General features: G+C 45.7%; 1 protein-coding gene across 7 annotated transcripts in view; it reads left to right on the top strand.

Moving 5' to 3' along the window:
* The window catches only part of LOC144692955 (uncharacterized), a 158,234-nt gene that overhangs the window by 31,171 nt on the left and 106,966 nt on the right, over positions 1–20,097 (top strand). For 5 of the 7 annotated variants that reach the window (XR_013579432.1, XM_078562135.1, XM_078562130.1 and 2 more), the window contains 4 exons: positions 8,632–8,817; positions 12,734–13,797; positions 14,855–15,987; positions 16,042–20,083. Coding sequence is in view for 6 of the 7 variants with exons in the window: in XM_078562135.1 (XP_078418261.1) it covers positions 8,632–8,817; positions 12,734–13,797; positions 14,855–15,987; positions 16,042–20,083 (6,425 nt within the window). In the remaining variant the exon portion in view is untranslated. The remainder of the gene's footprint in view (positions 1–8,631; positions 8,818–12,733; positions 13,798–14,854; positions 15,988–16,041; positions 20,084–20,097) is intronic. The other 2 variants (XM_078562133.1, XM_078562132.1) reach the window with 2 other exon arrangements.

The following is a 20,097-nucleotide window of genomic DNA, read 5'->3' on the forward strand; positions in this document are numbered from 1 at the left end:
AAGATTGCATCAATCATAAATGAAAAGGTAACCAATTCATTTATTTTCCCTGGTATTTGTTGAGTAATGATTGTTGACCCTGTCACTGGGGTAATTCACTGCACTACTTCAAATATTGTAATGGGATTTTTATTATTGCTGGAAAAGGAGACGTGTCTAAGCTTTTTATCTTGCACTCATCAGGACACTCGCAAGAATACGAATATAAGAGGGAATGACACCGAATTACCTACCCCTCGCATTTTTCTGATATGTAGACGATATGTTTGCTATATTTAAATCTGCAGCTGCATGTAACAATTTCCTAACATGTCTTAATCGTCTCCAACTGGTGCTCAAATTCACCTATGAAATGGAGCAGTCAAATGAACTCCCCTTCCTTGACGTACTAGTTGAGAAATCTGCCAGGAGGTTCTCTACCACCGTCTACCTCAAGCCTAACTTCACTGGTCAATATATGCATTGTGATTCTTACAGTTCCACATGCTGTAAGATTACTCTTCTCAGCAACCTTGTAAATAGGGCCGAAGCCATTTGCTCTCTATGCAAGCTTGATGCTGTATTAGGATGCATCAAATTCATCCTGCAGGATAATGGCTACCATGATCAGATCATTTTACGCTGTATAATTGCACAAACTCATGAATGGGCCTAAGGTCGTCACTTTCGGCCCTGAAAAGTGCCCAGTCTACCTACGATTACCCTGGAAGGACACGGCACCTCAAAAATTTGAGCAACAGGTGAAGCTAGCTGTTTAACATTGCCATTTACCAACCAATCAGCACTCTCTTCACATACAGTATAAATTATTGTTTTCCCCATTATATTGGTATTCTTGTGAGTGTCCTGATGAGTGCAAGATGTAAAGCTTAGTCATGTCTCTCTTTTTCAGCAATACCCAAGTTCTGTACTACCAAACGACAATTTTTTTTTTATGTTGACTTGGGCAAACATAAAGCTGAACATCTCAACAGAAGTATAGGTGATCATCTACCTTCCATGGTGCTCGACAATGCAAGGGCAGCTGTAGTGAGCTATCACTGTTATTGATCCATTCTTATTCACCTAATCATAGCCAAAGAATCACCTACAATGGCTTCTTTTCCTCCTCCTACACTGTTAGCTCTGGTGTTTGCGCAAGGATCTACCCTTGGCTCCCTCCTATGATGCCTCATGGCAACATCACCCAAAATATACCAGTTTCCACATCTATGCTGACGACAGCCAGTTCTACCTCATCACCTGCCCTCTTGATCCCTCTACTGTCTCTAAATTGCCAGATTGCTTACCTGACATTCTGACATCCAGTATTGGGTGAGCAGAGATTTCCTTCAACTAAATTTTGGGAAGGCTGAAGCTATTGCCATCGATCCCCGCCAGAAATTCATCTCCCTGATCACTGACTCTATCCCTCTCCTTGGCAACTGTCTGGGGCTGAACCAGCCTGTTTGCAACTGTGGTGTCATTTTATTTCTTGAGCTGAACTCCAACCTGAGGGCCAACCCTATCACTAGGATTGCCAGTTTCCACCTCTGTCATCATCTGATTTCACCCCCTGACTTGGCTCAATTGCTGCTGAAAGCCTCATCCATGCCTTTGTTACCTCAAGACATGAGTATTCCAAGGCACCTTTGGCTGGCCTCCCACGTTTTACCCTCTGTAAACTTGAAATCATCCAAAACTCTGCTGCCCATGTCCATGTTCACATCAAGTCCTGCTGTGTTTGCTTTCCTAAATTGATTCCTGGTTATGCAACGCCTCAACTTTAAAATTCTTATTGTTTTCAAATGTCCTACCACTCCCTGCCTATATTCTCCAGTTCTACAGCCCTCTAAGATATCTACACTCCTCGAATACCTTTTGAGCATCCCTGACTTTAATCACTCCACCACTGGTGGCTATGCATTCAGCTTCCTAGGCCCTGAGCTGTAGGATTCCCTCCCTAAACCTCTCTGCCTCTACTTCACTTTCTTCCTTTAAGACATTTCTTTTTGACCAAGCTTTTGGTCACCTGCCCTAATTTTTCCTTATGTGGCTTGGGATATTTTATCATGTCAAATGTTTTTGTTATTGATCCTTTTGACCTCTGCGCAGTTTTCAGTCAACCTGTTGTAGAAACATAGAAAATAGAAGCAGGAGCAGGCCCTTTGGACCTGCTCCGCCATTCAAAACGATCATGGCTGAACCTCTAACTCAACACCATACTCTTGCGCTGACCCCATACCCCTTGATACCTTTAGAGTTTAGAAATCTATCTATTTCCTTCTTAAATATATTCAGTAACTTGGCCTCCACGGGTTCACCACCCTTTGAGTGAAGAAGTTTCTCCTCATCTCAGTCCTAAATGGCCTACCCCGTATCCTGAGATTGTGACCCTGTTCTAGACCCCCTCCCCCCTAGCCAGAGGAAACATCATCCCTGCATCCAGTCTGTCCAGCCCTGTCAGAATTTTATACGTTTCAATGAGATTCCCTCACATTCTTCTAGACTCCAGGGAATACAGGCCTAACCAGCCCAATCTTTCCTCATACGATAATCCTGCCACCCCAGAAATCAGTCTGGTAACCCTTCGCTGCACTCCCTCAATGGCAAGTATATTGTTTTCTTAGGTAAGGAGACCAAAACTGTACACAATACTGCAGGTGTGGTCTCACCAAGGTCCTATATAGCTGCAGTAAGACATCCTTGCACCTGTACTCAAGTCCTGTTGCAATGAAGGCCAACATACCATTTGCCTTCTTAACTGCTTGCTGCACCTGCATGCTTGCTCTCAGTGATTGGTGTACAAGGACACCCAGGTACCTTTGTACATCAACATTCCCCAACCTATCACCATTTAAATAATATTCTGCCATTCTGTTTTTCCTACCAAAATGGATAACTTCACACTTATCCACATCATACTGCACCTGCCCTGTAGTTGCCCACTCACTCAATTTGTCTAAATCGCCTCGAAGCCTCTTTACATCCTCCTCACCACTCTCATTCCTGCCTAGTTTTGTATCGTCAGCAAACTTGGAAATATTACAGTTGGTTCCCCTATCCAAATCATTGATATATATTGTGAATAGCTGTGGCCCAAGCACTGATCCCTGCGGTACCCCAATAGTCACTGCCTGTCATTCTGAAAAAGACCCATTTATTCCTACTCTCTGTTTCCTGTCTGCTAACCAATTCTCAATCCATACCAATATATTACCCCCAATCCCATGTGCTTTAATTTTGCACACTAACCTCTTATGTGAGACTTTATCAAAAGCTTTCTGAAAACCCAAATACACCATATCCACTGGTTCTCCCTTATCTATTCTGCTAATTATGTCCTCAAAACACTCCAGTAGGTTTGTCAAACATATTTTCCCTTTCACAAATCCGTGTTAACTTTGTTAACCCATTGATATTTTCTAAGTGCCCTGTTATCGCATCCTTTATAATAGACTCCTACCATTTATGTTAGGCTAACCGGTCTGTAATTCGCTGGTTTTTCCATCCCTCCTTTTTTAAATTCTGGGGTTAGACTTGCCGCCCTCCAATCTGCTGGGAATGTTCCAGAATCTACAGAATTTTGGAAGATGACAACCAATGCATCCGCTATTTCCATGGCCACCAACTTTAGTAACCTGGGATGTAGGTTATCGGGCCCTGGTGATTTATCAGCTTTCAGTCCCATTAATTTCTCCAGCACTGTATTTTTTTTAGTAATACTAACTTCCTTCAATCACCCCTCCTCACTAGATCCTCGATTCCCTAGTATTTCTCGGAAGTTATTTGTGTCTCCCTCCATGAGTTGTTTAATTGTCCTGCCATTTCCTTGTTCTCTATTACAAATTCTCCTGTTTCGGACTGTAAGGGACCAACATTTGTCTTCAACAGTCTTTTTCTTCCTACATACTTTTGGAGCTTTTACAGTCCTCCTTTATGTTCCTTGCAAGTTTACTCTCATACTCTATTTTTCCCCTCTTAATCAACCTATTGGTTCTCCTTTGCTGAATTGTAAACTGCTCCCGATCCTCAGGCTTGCTACTTTTTCTAGCAACTTTATATGATTCCTCTTTGGGTCTGTTATTATCCTTAATTTCTTTTGTTAGCCATAGTTGGGCCACTTTAGCTGTTTTTGCACCAGAAAGGAATATATAACTGATGCAATGCATACGTTCGTTCCTTAAACATTAGCCATTGCCTAACCACCATCATGTCTTTTAATGAAGTTCCCCAATCTATCTCCGCCAACTCACGCCTCATAACTTTGTAGTTCCCTTTGTTTAGATTTAGGACCCCAGTTTTGGATTGAACTACTTCATTTTCCAACCTAAGGAAGAATTCTGTCATGTTGTGGTAACTGTTCCCTAAAGGACCCAGCACAACAAGATTATTAATTAACCCCTTCTCATTGTATAAAACCAAATCTAGGATAGCCTGTTCCCTAGTTGGTTCCTTGACGTAATGGTCTAAAAAACCATCTCTCACACACTCCAGGAACTCCTCAACCACAGTATTATTGCTAATTTAGTTTGCCCAGCCTATATGTAAATTAAAGTCACCCAAGATTACTGTAGCAACTTTGTTACATGCATCTCTAATTCCCTATTTAATACCGTTCCCTACTTTATCACTAATGTTTTCCGCCCCTTGTTGTTTCTTAGCTCCACACAAACTGATTCCATGTCTAGATTTTCTAATCCAATATCCTCTCTCACTATTGCACTGATTTCATCCTTAATTAACAATGTCACGCCACCTCCTTTCCTTTTTGCCTGTCCTTCCTAAATATCGAATATCCTTGGATATTCAGTTCCCAGCCTTGGTCACCCTACAGACATGTCTCTGTAATCGCAATGGCATCATACCCATTTACAGCTATTTGCGCTGTTAATTTGTCTGTCTTATTGCGAATGCTCTGTGCATTCAGATACAGTGCCTTTAGACCTGTCTTTTTACACATCTTTGTTTGTACTATGGCCCTGTTTTCTGCTAGCCCCTGTTTCCTCTGCCTTCTACTTTTGCATTTTACTTTTCTGTCTTTCATTCCTATCTTTGTTTCCCTCTCTTGTGCCTCCCCACTCATGTTCCCACCCATTGCCACTCTAGTCTCCCTTCCCAACTCCCCTGCCAGTCCTTCAGGCTAGATCCACTTTTTTTCTCTCACTGTTGTCCACTCTTTGTTTAGTTGTTTTAAGAGAGCAATTCAAAATTAATCCCATTGCTGTTATCCCACAGCCCCACACTATGCATTTCAGTAACAATAACAACTTATATTTATATAGCACCTTTAACATAATGAAATTTCCCAAGGTGCTTCACAGGAGCATTATAAAACCAAATATGACATAAAGCCACATGAGATATAAGGTCAGATGATCAAAAACTTGGTCAAAGAGGTAGGTTTTAAGAAGTGCCTTATCGTAGGAAAGTGAATTAGAGAGGCAGAGAGGTGTATGGAGAGAATTCCAGAGTTTGGGGCCTCGGACACTGAAGGCATGGCACCCAATAGTGGAGCAATTATCATTGGGAACGTACAAGAGGCCAGAATTAGAGGAACACAGACATCTCTTGTGAGGTTGGAGGAGATTACAGAGATAGAGAGGGCAAGGCTGTGGAGCAATTTGAAAACAAGGATCAGAATTTAAAATCAAGACGTTGCTTGACCAGCAGCAATGAAGGTTAGGAAGCAGCAGGGTGATAGGGGAATGGGACTTGTTGTGAGTTAAGACACGGGCAGCAGACTTTTGGATGCCGTCAAGTTTACAGAGGATAGAACGTGGGAGACCAGCCAGGTGTGTGTTGGAATAGTCAGGTCGAGAGGTAACAAAGGCATGGATGAGAGTTTCAGCAGCAGGTGAGATGAGATGGGTGAAGTTGAGTGATATTACGGAGGTGGAAAAAGGTTAGAGATGACACGACTATGAAGTTGGAAGCTCATCTCAGGGTCAAATGTGCCATCAAGATTGTGAGTAGACTGGCCTAATCTCAGTATTGACAGGGAAATTAATGGAGTCGGTAGGTAGGGAACGAAGTTTGGAGTGGGGACCAAAATAATGGCTTCAGTCTTCCTGATATTTAATTGGAGAAAGCTTTTACTCATCCAGTACTGAATATCAATTAAACAGCGTGCTAATTTAGCAACAGTGGAGGAATCAAGAATGGTGGTGGTGAGGTTGACCTGGGTGTCATCAGCATACATGTGAAAACACCCCGTGTCTTTGGATGATGTCACCAAGGGGCAGCATGTGTGGCAGGGGGCCAAGGATTGATTCTTGAGGGGTTTTGAGGTAAACGCGCAAGAGCAGGAAGAAAAGCCGTTCAGTGATTCTCTGCCTACGATTTGATAGATAAGAATGGTGAGAGCAACCCCACTCAGCTCTACTACAATGGAGAGGCTTTGGAAGAGGAGGAAACTGTGTCAAAGGCTGCAGATAGGACGAGGAGGGAAAGTTTACCTTTGCCACAGCCAAGTAGGATGTAATTTGTGACTTTGGTAAGAGCTGATTTGGTACTGTGGCAGGGGTGCAAACCTGATTGGAGGGATTTAAACATGGAGTTCTGGGAAAGATGGGAACAGATTTGGGAGGCGGCAACACATTCGAGGACTTTGGAGAAGAAAGGGAGTTTAGAGATGTGGCGGTTGTCTGCAAGGAAGGAGGGGTCAGAGGTTGAGGAGAAGGGTGATGACTGCAGATTTCAAAGAGAGGCGATTTGTTTTGAGGTTGAGTTAGCATTGACCAGAAACCCACCTGGACAAGCGATATAAATACTGTGGCTACAAGAGTAGGTCAGAGACTGGGAATTATTTGGTAAGTAATTCACCTATTGAGCCCCCAAAGCGTATCTTCATCTGCAAAACATTAGAAAGGAGTATGATGGATCACTCTCCAGCTGCCTAGATGAGTAGAGATCCAACAACACCAAAGCTCATCACCAGCCAGGACAAAGCAGCCCTTTTGATCTGCATCCCTATCCACCACCGTAAACATTCACTCCTTCCACCACTGGCTGACAAAGGCAGCAGTTTGTGTCATCAACAAGATGGCCAAGGCTCCTTCAACAGTACTTCCCAAACATGCAACCTCTACCACCTAGAAAGATGAGGTGGACAGCAGACGCATGGGAACACCAACACCTGGAAGTTCCCCTCCAAGCCAGACACCGTCCTGACTTGGAACGATATTGCCATTCACCCTTCACTGTTGCTGGGTCAAAAACATGGGACTCCCTTCCAAACTTATATCACATAGTCTGCAACGATTCAAGAAGTTGGCTCACTATCACTTTCTCAAAGGTGGTTAGGTATGGCAACAAATGCTGGCCTTGCTGGCGACGCTCACCCCCATATTTCATCTCCCTGGTTATTGTTTGTGTGCCAGTTGGTTAGTTATTATAGGCATACACAATCTCGTAGTCAGTGATCACAAGATAATTTCTCATTTGGTCGCCCATTTGACCCATCTTGGGTTCATCCATCCAGGAACGCTATAATATCTTACCTTCACCACCACCACCCCGCTACATTAGCATATAATTGGTTCTTTAAGCCCAGGTTTTCGGCTCAACTGGATCCATTCCATTTGTTGATCATTCCTTGTGCAAAGAAGAAATTGTTGATAACAGCTCTAAATTTGTATTTTACTAGCATGAACCTGTGTAGCCACTCTTGCAGTTTAGTTTAGTCATTTTTCAGTTTTAACTTTTCCATATTGTTATCTGCCACACACTTAAAATATTGCTTTAGAGGCTCACCTTTCATGGTTGAATTGCCTGAAAATTTTCTCCGGCCTGTCATAACTAAGATCGTTAACATTACAGCAAAATTCACTGGGTAGTAATTGGGAGCATGGGAACGCTGGCTTTTATTTTGCCCTTCCTTTTATAAGTGTCCTGAAACCAGTTATAGTGCCAGTGCAGTGCCTCCATTGCCTCATTGGTTGAGATCAAACCTGTAAAATTCTTGATATATAGCTCAGTTACGCACTGTCTATACTCGTAATTATCGCAGAATAAATTGTTTTAATAATTCCGTAGCTATTCCTGGAACTAACCTTAAATATCGTTATTCAAAGTAGCTGCAAGGTTGCGACATAAAGGAGACTGTGCGCCTATGCTTTGGCAGATACATTGTAATGCAGGTATTCAAAATTGTTAAAATTTAAAAAAAAATCTTCCATTCATTAATATTGATATTTTATATCCAAACACACAAAAGAATTGCCAAAAGCTCTGAACTTTTTAGAATGAAAAAAAAATTTGTAAAACCTGTATGTTCTCCAAAGCTATTTTAGATTTATTTCATCCTGAGATTTTGCAGTGAATTTGAAATCAAGGGGAAGACAGCTTTTATGTTTTTAAAGTGGGAGTATTAGCAACATATTGGAGCTCTATTTCTGCAGTATAGTGATAGCATGAGTGAGTTCTCACAATAAGGTGCTGGAAACCAATTAAGTTGGCATTTGAGTCATGCTGTTTGGGGAGGCATCAAGATCTTTATTCTACATTTTCTGTGATTCTCAAGTATGTAAGAACATAAAAGCCATATTAATAATATTGTATGCATACTGCTATGGCATCAGAGTTTGTAATTTCAGTCAAATGTGCCTTGCAAAACATTTACCACCCTTTCATATGTGAATGTTCTTTTAGCCTACTATCCAACCTCCAGAGGATCCAGAGGAAGCAGAGAGGTTGAAGATGTTACAGGCAGCAGCCGCTCAATGGCAGCAACAGCGCATAGAGTACCAGCAGCAGAACATGATGCAACAGCATAATCAACTTCAGCAGCTACTGCAACAGTATCAGCAGTTGATGCAACAAATACAACACATGCAGGTTAGTGCTATCATAGCTATATAGTTGTGTCTGGGAATGTTGATTTGAAGTTTTCTTTTTCTTGACGTATTTATTGTTCAAGCAAGCATTGCAAAGTTTTGGCAACACAATATAACATGAAGGAGATCTGTTGGTTCTGAGACTGTAGGAATATTTTAAACTGGCATAGATAGCACGTTTAACTTTACCCATCAAAGATTCATATTTGTTACTCTAGATTCAAAATGATGGGTACACCATTTTTAATGGAGTATCCTCCATGAATAAAGTATCCCAACATGTATTTTGAGCTCCATAAATATTCAACATTGTGACAATATTGCATCAGAATGTTAGTTTATTTTTCTATTTTGTCATTTTCCCCTTCTCCCCATTTTTTTTAGCCTCCCGTGCTACACATCTTTTGTTGGCTGCAAGGATCATGTGGAGATCTCCCAAACTTTTGCCAATTAAGCTGTCAGGCAGTCTCGGGGAGAAATGACCTGAGTTGTTTGGCCCTCTGATTTTCCCTGATTCTTACAGTAAAGCATTTGCTTAAATGCCTGAGAGCTTGGATGCATTTTCTAGGCACATCTTAAATAAATAAAATAGTGCATTAAAGATTGTAAACTGAGGGAGGTTGAATTAGACTTAACATGTTTGAGGTGATGTGTCCCACTGTCAAATATGTGATGTATTTCTAAACAATTCTTCTGAAATTACATTTGAATGATTAGTTAGATTAGGCCTTCTGTTCATTGGCAGCAGTGCAGTTACTAAGGGAATATTTGTTTTGAACAGAATTTTTGAGGTATGCTGATTAAAGAGAAACGGCTGAAGTTTGGTCATTCGGTTTGGCAAACTGTAAGGCAACATGGGACTTGAATACAACATTTTACCCATTGGTGGAAACCTAGTGTCAGTCCGCATTGTGAGGTGAAGCATGGCATAGGCTGCCAGTATTGGGTCGAGAGGATTCCAAGTGTGACTGCAGTGATTTATAATTTTCTCAGGGATCTTTGTAAACTTTGAATTTGGCATTTTAAGATTAGTTCCTGGAAATGATTGTAAACATTCTAATTGTCAATAAGACACAAGTGATAATTAAAGCCATCAAAATTGAACTGATTTGTTTTTGTTTAATTTTGAAGAAAGAACTCAATCACAGTTTCATTCTCTCATTATTATTCATCAATACAAGGTTTTCTAGGTCATTAAAGTCTAGAAAATAAGCAGGTGATAAGCATTCTTAATTCAGTGAAATATGAAGCAATGTATTTGTAGAAAGAATTATATAAATTAAATGTTACAACTTTAAAGCGGTGCAGGAACAGAGACCTGGAGGTGTGCATACACAAATCTTTGAAGGTGGTAGGGCTAGTTTGAAAAAATAACATACAGGATCCTTGGCTTCCTAAACACAGACATCGATTGCAAAAGTGAAGAAATTATGCTAAACCTTTATAAATCACTGGTTAAGCCCCAGCTGGAGTGTTATGTCCAATTCTGGGCAACACGCTTTAGGAAGGCCTTAGCGAGAGTGCAGGGTAGAATTTCTAGAATGGACCCAGGGATATGAGATTTCAATTGCATGACACAACTAGAGAAAGTGGGATTGTTTTCCTTAGAGCCCACAAGGCTAAGGAGAGAATATTTTATTTAAAAAGCCATGTTCAAAATCATGAAGGGTTCACAGTGAGTACTGAAGAGGATCAACACTACAACACTGGCATCTACCCGGCAATGTGGAAAATTGCCCAGGTATGTCCTGTGCACAAAAAGCAGGACAAATCCAGCCCAGCTAATTACTGCCCCACCTGTCTGCGCTCGATCTTCAGCAATGTGTTGGAAGGTGTTGCCGACAGTGCTATAAACAGCACTTATACTCAGCAATAACCTGCTCACTGACACTCAGTTTGGAAACCACCAGGACCACTCAGCCTCTGACCTCATTACAGCCTTGGTCCAAACATGGACAAAAGAGCTGAGCTCCAGAAATGAGATGAGAGTGACAGCCCTTGACATCAAGGCAGCATTTGACAGTAATGCACCAACGAGCCTTAGCAAAACTGAGGTCAATGGGAATCGGTGGGGGTGAGGTGGGGGAGGCCTCCTCCAGTTGGAACCATACTTAGCACAAAGGAAGATGATTGTGGAGGTCAAACACCTTAGTCCTAGGCTGCAGGAATTTCTTGGTAGTGTCCTTGGCCTAACCATCTTCAGCTGCTTCATCAATGACCTTCCTTCTATCATTAGGCCAGAAGTGGGATGTCCACTGATGATTGCACAATGTTCAGCACCATTCACAACCCCTCAGATACTGAAGCAGTCCATATCCACATGCACGACATCCAGGCTTGGGCTAAGTGGCAAGCCAACATTTGCACCACACAAGTGTAAGATTGTTGGATTCGGGCCCATAGATACCTAAGTAGGCAATCGATTGGTCATAAGTAATTTTAAGATGGTTTATTAAGCAATACTTTAGATGTGATACATTAACTAATTAGGAAAAAAAAGTATACGACCTGTAACAGCTTGTGATAACAGCATTCAGCTCTCTAGTCGAAGTGTTAGGAAACTCTTCCCTCGATTTCTCGATCTTTCTCCTCTGGCCCATCTTCCATCTAAAAAAGGCAGCTGCCCAATGAGCACTGCCACATCAGCAGCACCTCAGCCGCATCAATCCCTCAGCAGGACTTACCCATATCTACCCTTTTTGGGGGCTGCTGGTAGCTTACCCAGCGTCAATCACCTATTCAAATTATTCTGACCAATGAACACAGGACAGGTACTCATAACGTCAGGGTGGTTGTGTGTCACCCTGTTTGGGGTCAGTTTTTTAGTTTACACCTTGCGGAGGGTCATATCCTGGCCTTTTCTAAACACTTGAATAGATAAGGGGGTGCACAGGATGCCATTCTATCAGCTTAGGAATGTCAACACGGCAGCCTGAACTAAGACTGTTCAGAGGCCCCAGTGTTTAGAAATCCTTTTAACAGAACTAATCACATAACATGCAGTGAATACCCGCTTATTAAAGACCCCAATTGCTTACATGTGTGCCAGACAATGACTGTCTCCAGCAAGAGAGAATCTAACCATTTCCCCTTGAGGTTCAATGGCATTACCATCGCTGAATGCCCTACTGTCAACATCAGGCGGTTACCATTGACCAGAAACTGAACTGGACCAGCCATTTAAAAACTGGCTACTAGAGCAGCTCAGAGGCTGGGAATTCTGTGGCGAGTAACTTAAAGCTTGACTACCACCTACAAGACACAAGCCAGGAGTCACAATCTTGCAAAGTGTCCTGATGAGTGCAAGACAGTAGCTTCGACATTCTCTTTTTTCAGCAATACTAAAGTTCTGAACTACCAAATGACTAAATAGATATTACTGAAACAGCGGCAATAGCAGCTCAACATTCCTGTTTGCAGGACTTTCAGACACTTAATTTAAAAAAGTGTGTTTACAATATTTGTTAAAGAAACAATCCCAGCTGTGAGGAAAGATGATATGCTGGAAGAATGATCAAATGAGGCCATATGGGTTGAATTGAAGAACAAAAAAAGGGGTATTCACTATAGAACCCCAAACAGTCAGAAGGGAGATAAAGGACAAATATGTAGGCAAATTACTGAAGAGTGCAGAAACAGTAGTAGTGGTTTACAACCACCCTAATACTCACCATTATGTTAAACAGAATAAAACTAAGTACCTGTAGAAAATATTTGTGTTCTATAAACTTCTAATGTGATTAATAAAATCCTAGCCTTTTCAGGACAGTTCAGCTTTGCAGATATCTTAGTCAGTGAAGTATTGTTTATGGTGATTAATGTTCAGTATCTAGACTAACTTTCAAATAGCAAAAAATGTTTTTAAGTGGAAGAAAAAATCTCAAGAGTCTAACTATGATGCATTTCTTTTTCTTTAGTCACTGCCTCTTGATATGCAGCTGAGACACTTAGAGATGCAGCAACAACAGTTTATTCCTCTGTATCAAGAATGGCAGCGACAGTTCCAGATTTGGAAGGCACAGCTCCAAGCCTATCCCAATAAGGATCAGCTCCAACAGTATGAAACTCAGTGGAATCAATGGCAAGAGCAAATGGTATCAACAAATCATCACTTCCAGGAAAGGATGGATGCGCTCAGAAATGTTCAACAGCAGTACATGAACAGTCAATCCCAGAGTTATTTAGGAACTACGTCAAGCGGACTGATGTCTCAAGCTCCGCCGATGCCTCCAGTGCCGCCCATGGGATTGCCCCCTACACCACCAATAACTTCTTCTGTATCTTCAACACAAGGAGCAGCAAGCTCACCTGCAGACCCAGCTTCTTCAGAACCAAAAAGTCCACCTGTCTCCCGGGCGCCTGCTCTGGTGTCTCAGGCTCCACCATCATTATCTCAAGCACCTCCACCAGTGACTCCAACACCTCCGCCAATGACAATGATGCCTCTGCCAATAACAGTGCCACCTCCACCAATGACTCTGCCTCCTCCACTGATGAATGTGCCCCCTCCGCCGTTAACCCTGCCCCCTCCGCCCGTCTCTCTGGTCCCTCCGCCCGTCTCTCTGGCCCCTCCGCCGGTCTCTCTGGCCCCTCCGCCGGTCTCTCTGGCCCCTCCGCCGGTCTCTCTGGCCCCTCCGCCGGTCTCTCTTGCCCCTCCGCCGGTCTCTCTGGCCCCTCCGCCGGTGACTCAGGCCCCTCCGCCGGTGACTCAGGCCCCTCCACCAATCACTCAGGCCCCTCCGCCAGCGACTCAAGCCCCTATGTCTATTTCCCAGGGTCCTCTGTCAGCATACCAGACTGCTATTCCAGTTTCTCGGAACACTACACTTATCACAGAACAGAAGAGACCCTTGATTCCAGCACCACTTGCTGAAGTAAAAGTGTCTCCTTCAGGTTTAACACCACACAATGATCGATTTGGGATAAAGTCATCTGAACCATCACAAAGTGGACTGCGGTCTGAAGACTTCGGAACTTCAAGGTAATTAAAATTAGTCTATATGTATGCATATAAAAAGGAGCTGGTTGTTTTTGTCCAAAAGAAGATCACTTGAAATTTTGAATCGAGTGTGGTGTGTGTGTGTGTGTGTGTGTGTGTGTGTGTGTGTGTGTGTGTGTGTGTGGTGTCCCTGCTGTAGAGATTAGTGACATGCTGGAGATGTGTGCCAGCACTGGTAGCTACGTTGCTGTGTTCCATTAGGTTTAAGAGCTGTGAATACATGGCAGGTCCCACCAGCTCATTACGTTGGTGCATTCAGTTTCTAGTATTAATTTTGTTTTAGAATGGGTCAGAATGAAAAATAGACTTCCTGCATAATTGGCACTGTATCTTTCATTGTTCTCTCTTTTTCACATTAAGATTGAGTACTAGGCAAAGATATACATTTAGGCCCCAGAGTAGGCAAATGTAGTTTTGGGAGAGACTGATTGGCTACCCCAAGCTAAGCTTAAGAAGAAATAGATTGTATTCCATTTGTAATAAATTGCCTGCACTTCCATTAAATGGTAAAGTTGCAGTTTATTTTCCTTTGATAGTTTTTAATTAGGCACACATGTTCTTTTAGTTCAGTAAATTGCCGCATCAAAGTGATTATTTTGGAAATACAACTTTATATTTTGCATTTTGTTTTAGGGAAGATAAGACATCAATGATCCTTTGTAAAAAGAAAACGTTCTTAGGTTGCCATGTTTGGAATTGTGTTGTGCATGCTAATGTGTAGCGTGTGTTTCAAGCAATGCAGTAAGATTTCTATACTGAATCAATGAATGTGAAACAAAATGAAGCTAATTGTTCCTCAAAAGAATCAACTGAAAGATGTGCCATGAACTGATTAGCAAGCTGACTGCATGTTGCAAAAATATCAAAATTTAAGCAAGTTTTTTGATCACCCAGTATTAATTCAGTGTGTAATCTTTTAGTAGAGAAATTTGTGTACTTATTCACCAAAAGCGAAACAGGTTTCATTAGAATTTTTCAGGAGATTATTAAAAGCAAAAGTGAGTTTTAGTGACAAAGTATTTTTTCTTTTTCTCCAAAGGTTTGGTGGAACACATGGGAGAGGAATGCAAAGATTTGATGGACCAGGAGCAAGGGAAGGTTCTCGTTCACGTTTTGATTTAAGGGGCCCTAGACTTCAAAGCCACCGATTTGAAGGACCCCAAATGAGATTCGAAGGACAGGCTTCGGGCCAGCGTGATGAGGGTGAGGCTGCAAGCCAGCATGCTGAGAATGAGGCTGCAGTTCAAAGTGGTGGAGGTGAAGTTGTAGGTCAACGTGTTGAGGATTCAGCTATGGGCCAGCAATTTGAGGATAAAGTCCCTGGTCATCACCATGAGGCTGAGGCTTTGAGTCAGGCCCACGGTAATCGCTTTGAGAAACAGGGTCCCAGTGAACGCTTTGAAAAGCAGGGTCCCAGTGAACGCTTTGAAAAGCAGGGTCCCAGTGAACGCTTCGAAAAGCAGGCTCCCGGTAATCGCTTCGAAAAGCAGGCTCCCGGTAATCGCTTCGAAAAACAGGCTCCCGGTAATCGCTTTGAAAAGCAGGCTCCCGTTAATCGCTTTGAAAAGCAGGCTCCCGTTAATCGCTTTGAAAAGCAGGTTCCCGGTAATCGCTTTGAAAAGCAAGCTCCCAGTAATCGCTTTGAAAAGCAGGTTCCTGGTAATTTTGCTGAGAAACAGGGTCCCGGTAATCTTGCTGAGAAACAGGGTCCCGGTAATCTTGCTGAGAAACAGGGTCCCGGTAATCTTGTTGAGAAACAGGGTCCCAGTAATCTCGTTGAGAAGCAGGGCCCTGGTAATCTCGTTGAGAAGCAGGGTCCCGGTAATCTCATTGAGAAGCAGGGTCCCGGTAATCGTGTTGAGAAACAGGGGCTTGTTAATCGGATTGAGATGCAGGCCCCCAGTAATCGCCTTGAGAAGGAGTGTCCGAGCAATCGAGTTGAGGAGACAGCTCCCAGCAGTCACCTTGGGAAGGAGGGTCCCAGCAGTCACCTTGGGAAGGAGGGTCCCAGCAGTCACCTTGGGAAGGAGGGTCCCGGCAGTCACCTTGGGAAGGAAGGTCCCGGCAGCCGCCTTGGGAAGGAGGGACCCGGCAGCGGCCTTGAGAAGGAGGGTCCTGGCAGTGGCCTTGCGAAGGAGGGCCCTGGCAATCACCTTGAGAAAGAGGGTCTGGGTAATCGCTTTGAGGCACAGGGCCCAGGTAATCGCTTTGAGGCACAGGGCCCAGGTAATCGCGTTGAGACACAGGGTCCAGGTAATCGCATTGAGACACAAGGTCCGGGTAATCGCATTGAGACGCAGGGTCCGGGTAATCGTGTTGAGAAGCAGAGTCCGGGTAATCGCATTGAGAAGCAGGGTCCCAGCAATCACCTTGGGAAGCAGGATAATCGCTTTGAGGAGCAGGGTCTCAGTAATCGCCTTGATAAACAGGGTTCAGGCAATCTCCTTAAAAACCAGGGTCACACTAGTTGCTTTGAGATGCAGGGTCCGGGCAACAATATTAAGGGCCAGGGCCCCAGTAATGCCGTTGAAGGCCAGGGTCCAGGCACTCGCTTCGAGAAGCAGGGCCCCAGTAATCGTGTTGAAGGCCAGGGTCCAGCTAATCGCATTGAAGGCCAGCGTCCAGGCACTCGCTTCGAGAAGCAGGGTACAGGTAATTGCATTGAGGGCCAGGGCCCAGTCACTCAATTCGAGAAGCAGGGTACCGGTAATCGTATTGGGCCACAGGGTTCAGTTAATCACTTTGAGAAGCAGGGTCCGAGTAATCGTGCTGAGGCCCAAGGTGATCTCATTGAACTGCAGGGTACAGGCAATCACATTGTATTACAAAGTCCGGGCAATCGCTTTGCGAGTCAGGGTCCTGGTAGTTGCTTTGAAACTCGTGGTCCAGGGAGTCGCAATGAGGACCAGATTCCTGGCAATCGCTCTGAGCAGCAAGGTCCCAGTAATCACTTTGAAAAGCAGGGTCCTGAAAATCGATTTGAGAAGAAGGATCCAGGGGTCAACTACTTTGAAGGCCAGGGACTTGGGGATAATCGCTTTGAGGGCCCAGGAGGCAGTCGCTTTGAGGGCTCCGGGGGCCGTCGCTTTGAGGGCCCAGGAGGCAATCGCATTGAGGGTCCAGGAGGCAATCGCTTTGAGGGCCCGGGGGGCAATCGCTTTGAGGGCCCGGGGGGCGGTCGCTTTGAGGGCCCAGGGGGCGGTCGCTTTGAGGGCCCCGGGGGCGGTCGCTTTGAGGGCCCCGGGGGCAATCGCTTTGAGGGCCCTGGAGACGGTCGCTTTGAGGGCCCCGGGGGCAGTCGCTTTGAGGGCCCAGGGGGCAGTCGCTTTGAGGGCCCAGGGGGCAGTCGCTTTGAGGGCCCCGGGGGCAGTCGCTTTGAGGGCCCCGGGGGCAGTCGCTTTGAGGGCCCCGGGGGCAGTCGCTTTGAAGGCCCCGGGGGCAGTCGCTTTGAGGGCCCCGGGGGCAGTCGCTTTGAGGGCCCCGGGGGCAGTCGCTTTGAGGGCCCCGGGGGCAGTCGCTTTGAGGGCCCCGGGGGCAGTCGCTTTGAGGGCCCCGGGGGCAGTCGCTTTGAGGGCCCCGGGGGCAGTCGCTTTGAGGGCCCCGGGGGCAGTCGCTTTGAGGGCCCAGGGGGCAATCGCTTTGAGGGCCCAGGGGGCAATCGCTTTGAGGGCCCAGGGGGCAATCGCTTTGAGGGCCCAGGGGACAATCGCTTTGAGGGCCCAGGGGGCAATCGCTTTGAGGGCCCAGGGGGCAATCGCTTTGAGGGCCCAGGGGGCAATCGCTTTGAGGGCCCAGGGGGCAATCGCTTTGAGGGCCCAGGAGGCAATCGCTTTGAGGGCCCAGGGGGCAATCGCTTTGAGGGCCCAGGGGGCAACCGCTTCGAAGGCCCAGGGGGTAACCGCTTCGAGGGCCCAGGGGGTAACCGCTTCGAGGGCCCAGGGGGTAACCGCTTCGAGGGCCCAGGGGGTAACCACTTCGAGGGCCCAGGGGGTAACCGCTTCGAGGGCCCAGGGGGTAACCGCTTCGAGGGCCCAGGGGGTAACCGCTTCGAGGGCCCAGGAGGTAACCGCTTCGAGGGCCCAGGCCCAGGCAGTCGCTTCGAGGACCAGGGTCGGGGGGCTCGCTTCGAGGGCCAGGGTCGGGGTGTCCGTTTTGAAGGCCAGGGTCGGGGTGGTCGCTTTGAGGGCCTGGGTCCGGGTGGTCGCTTTGAAGGCCTGGGTCCAGGTGGTCGCTTTGAGGGCCGGGGTCCAGGGAATCGCTTTGAGGGCCGGGGTCCAGGGGCTCGCTTTGAGGGCCAAGGTCGGGGGGGACGCTTTGAGGGCCAGGGTCCAGCCCAGCATGCTGCTGGTCCTGGGCAACGCTTTGATGGTTGTGGTCCAGGGTATCGTTTTGAGGGCCAGAGTTCAGGCCAGTCCTTTGACGATCCTGGTGCAGGTCAGTGGTTTGAGCACCCGGGTCAGGGTCAGCATTTTGATGGGCAAGCTTATGGGCAGCGCTTTGAAGGCCAGGGACTGAGGCAGCGCCCTGAAGGCCATGGTCCTGGGCAGCGCCCTGAAGGCCAGGGTCCCGGGCAGCGCCCTGAAGGCCAGGGACCAGGGTCGTGCCTTGAAGGCCAGGGTCCCGGGCAGCGCTTTGAAGGCCAGGGTCCCGGGCAGCGCTTTGAAGGCCAGGGTCCCGGGCAGCGCTTTGAAGGCCAGGGTCCCGGGCAGCGCTTTGAAGGCCAGGGTCCCGGGCAGCGCTTTGAAGGTCCTGGTGGAAGATTTCAAGGTTCAAGGTTTGATGGCCCAAAGGGACCAAGGTTAACTGGGCCACGTGGGCTTTGCCCCACTGGACCTTCTGTACCCAGTCCAAGACCCAAAGGCCTTCAAGTTACAGCAGGACAAACTGGGCAAGGTTTGAAAGGACCCCAGTCTTCTCACCCACCTTTGGAACAAGTTGAGGCGCAGATAAAACTAGCTGGAGACAAGAAAGCTGAGACGACAGCTGTAGGCAAAGATGTAAAACAAATCACAGATCCGGTATCACTGGCTTCAGTGGAACAAATAAATGAAAAAAACCCAGCCAATGCAGCCTTGACTGCTGCGGGTTATAAAAGTTCAGATTCAACTGCAAATAAAGATTTATTGAAAAAAAATGTTGATTTATCTAAATCACATGAAATTCAGAAGAAAATGGACAGTTCTGAGGCAGCAATTCCTTCGGTAACTGTTGCTCAGGATCAAAAAGATCCAGTTGTGCAAAGTCTATCCAATTCATCAGCTACCACAAAGGCTATATCTGAGAAATCTGAGCTAAGAACTGTTGAAGCAGACAAAAGGTTTGCATCTACACCATTGCATCCAAACAATGACCAAGGGAAAGGACCAGAGCCTAGGTCACACATTGGCAAAGACTACCCCTCTATGCGCAAGAATGATATTGACAGTAATATAGATGGCCCAGAGATAAGACCACTGCTACATCACAGGATGGAAATGCAGGGACATTGGCATCAGGAGGAAGAAAGACCTTTGGATCATTTCTCTGGACCAAGAGGAGGTCCAGCTTACGAAAGAGAGAGAGCTATGTCTTGGGAAAGGGGAAATTGGACGGGCAATAGCCCAGACTTTTGGGATGAAAGAGATCAATTTAGAAGAGAGGAACGCTCACTTCTTCGGCGACCACCTCTGCCTCATGAAATTTTAGACAGAAGGGAGATCCGAGCTCCACCTCAAATTGAAGTTTTTGACCGAGGCTTTGACAGGAGTGGAAGGTCACGTGAACATGGATTTAACAGAGACAATGAACACGATAGAGAATACTTCCACAGACAACGAGAAGAATGGGACCTACATGGTTGTGGAAGGGACTTTTCTCCTTTACGTCCACGACCAGATAGATGGAGAGAAGAGCCATGGAGGGATGAACCGGAACGGGGCTACCATCATGAGCAAGAACGGGAGTTGTGGAGTCAGGACTATCCAGAAAGGCCAGACTGGAAGAGAGATGAGCGTGATTATCCTCCAGAAAGGCTTGGATGGCAGAGAGAACAGATAGATGAAAGAAGATATCCAGATACAGACAACAGACGATTACCCTTTGACAGTTTGCGTGAGATGCCACCACAAACTGGTCCTGTTCGAGCGCCCGTTCTAGCTGAAGAGCCACCAGTGCCTTTCTCTGAAAAACCTCTGGCAGACCAACCACCTGGTGGACAAAATATAGTCGCATTGTCTGAACGAGAACATGAAATCATCTTGAAGGCAGCGCAGGAACTGAAATTATTACGGTAAGTGGCTCTTT

This window comes from Cetorhinus maximus, chromosome 18, assembly GCF_964194155.1.
Source record: "Cetorhinus maximus chromosome 18, sCetMax3.hap1.1, whole genome shotgun sequence".
Classification (NCBI taxonomy): Eukaryota; Metazoa; Chordata; class Chondrichthyes; order Lamniformes; family Cetorhinidae; genus Cetorhinus; species Cetorhinus maximus.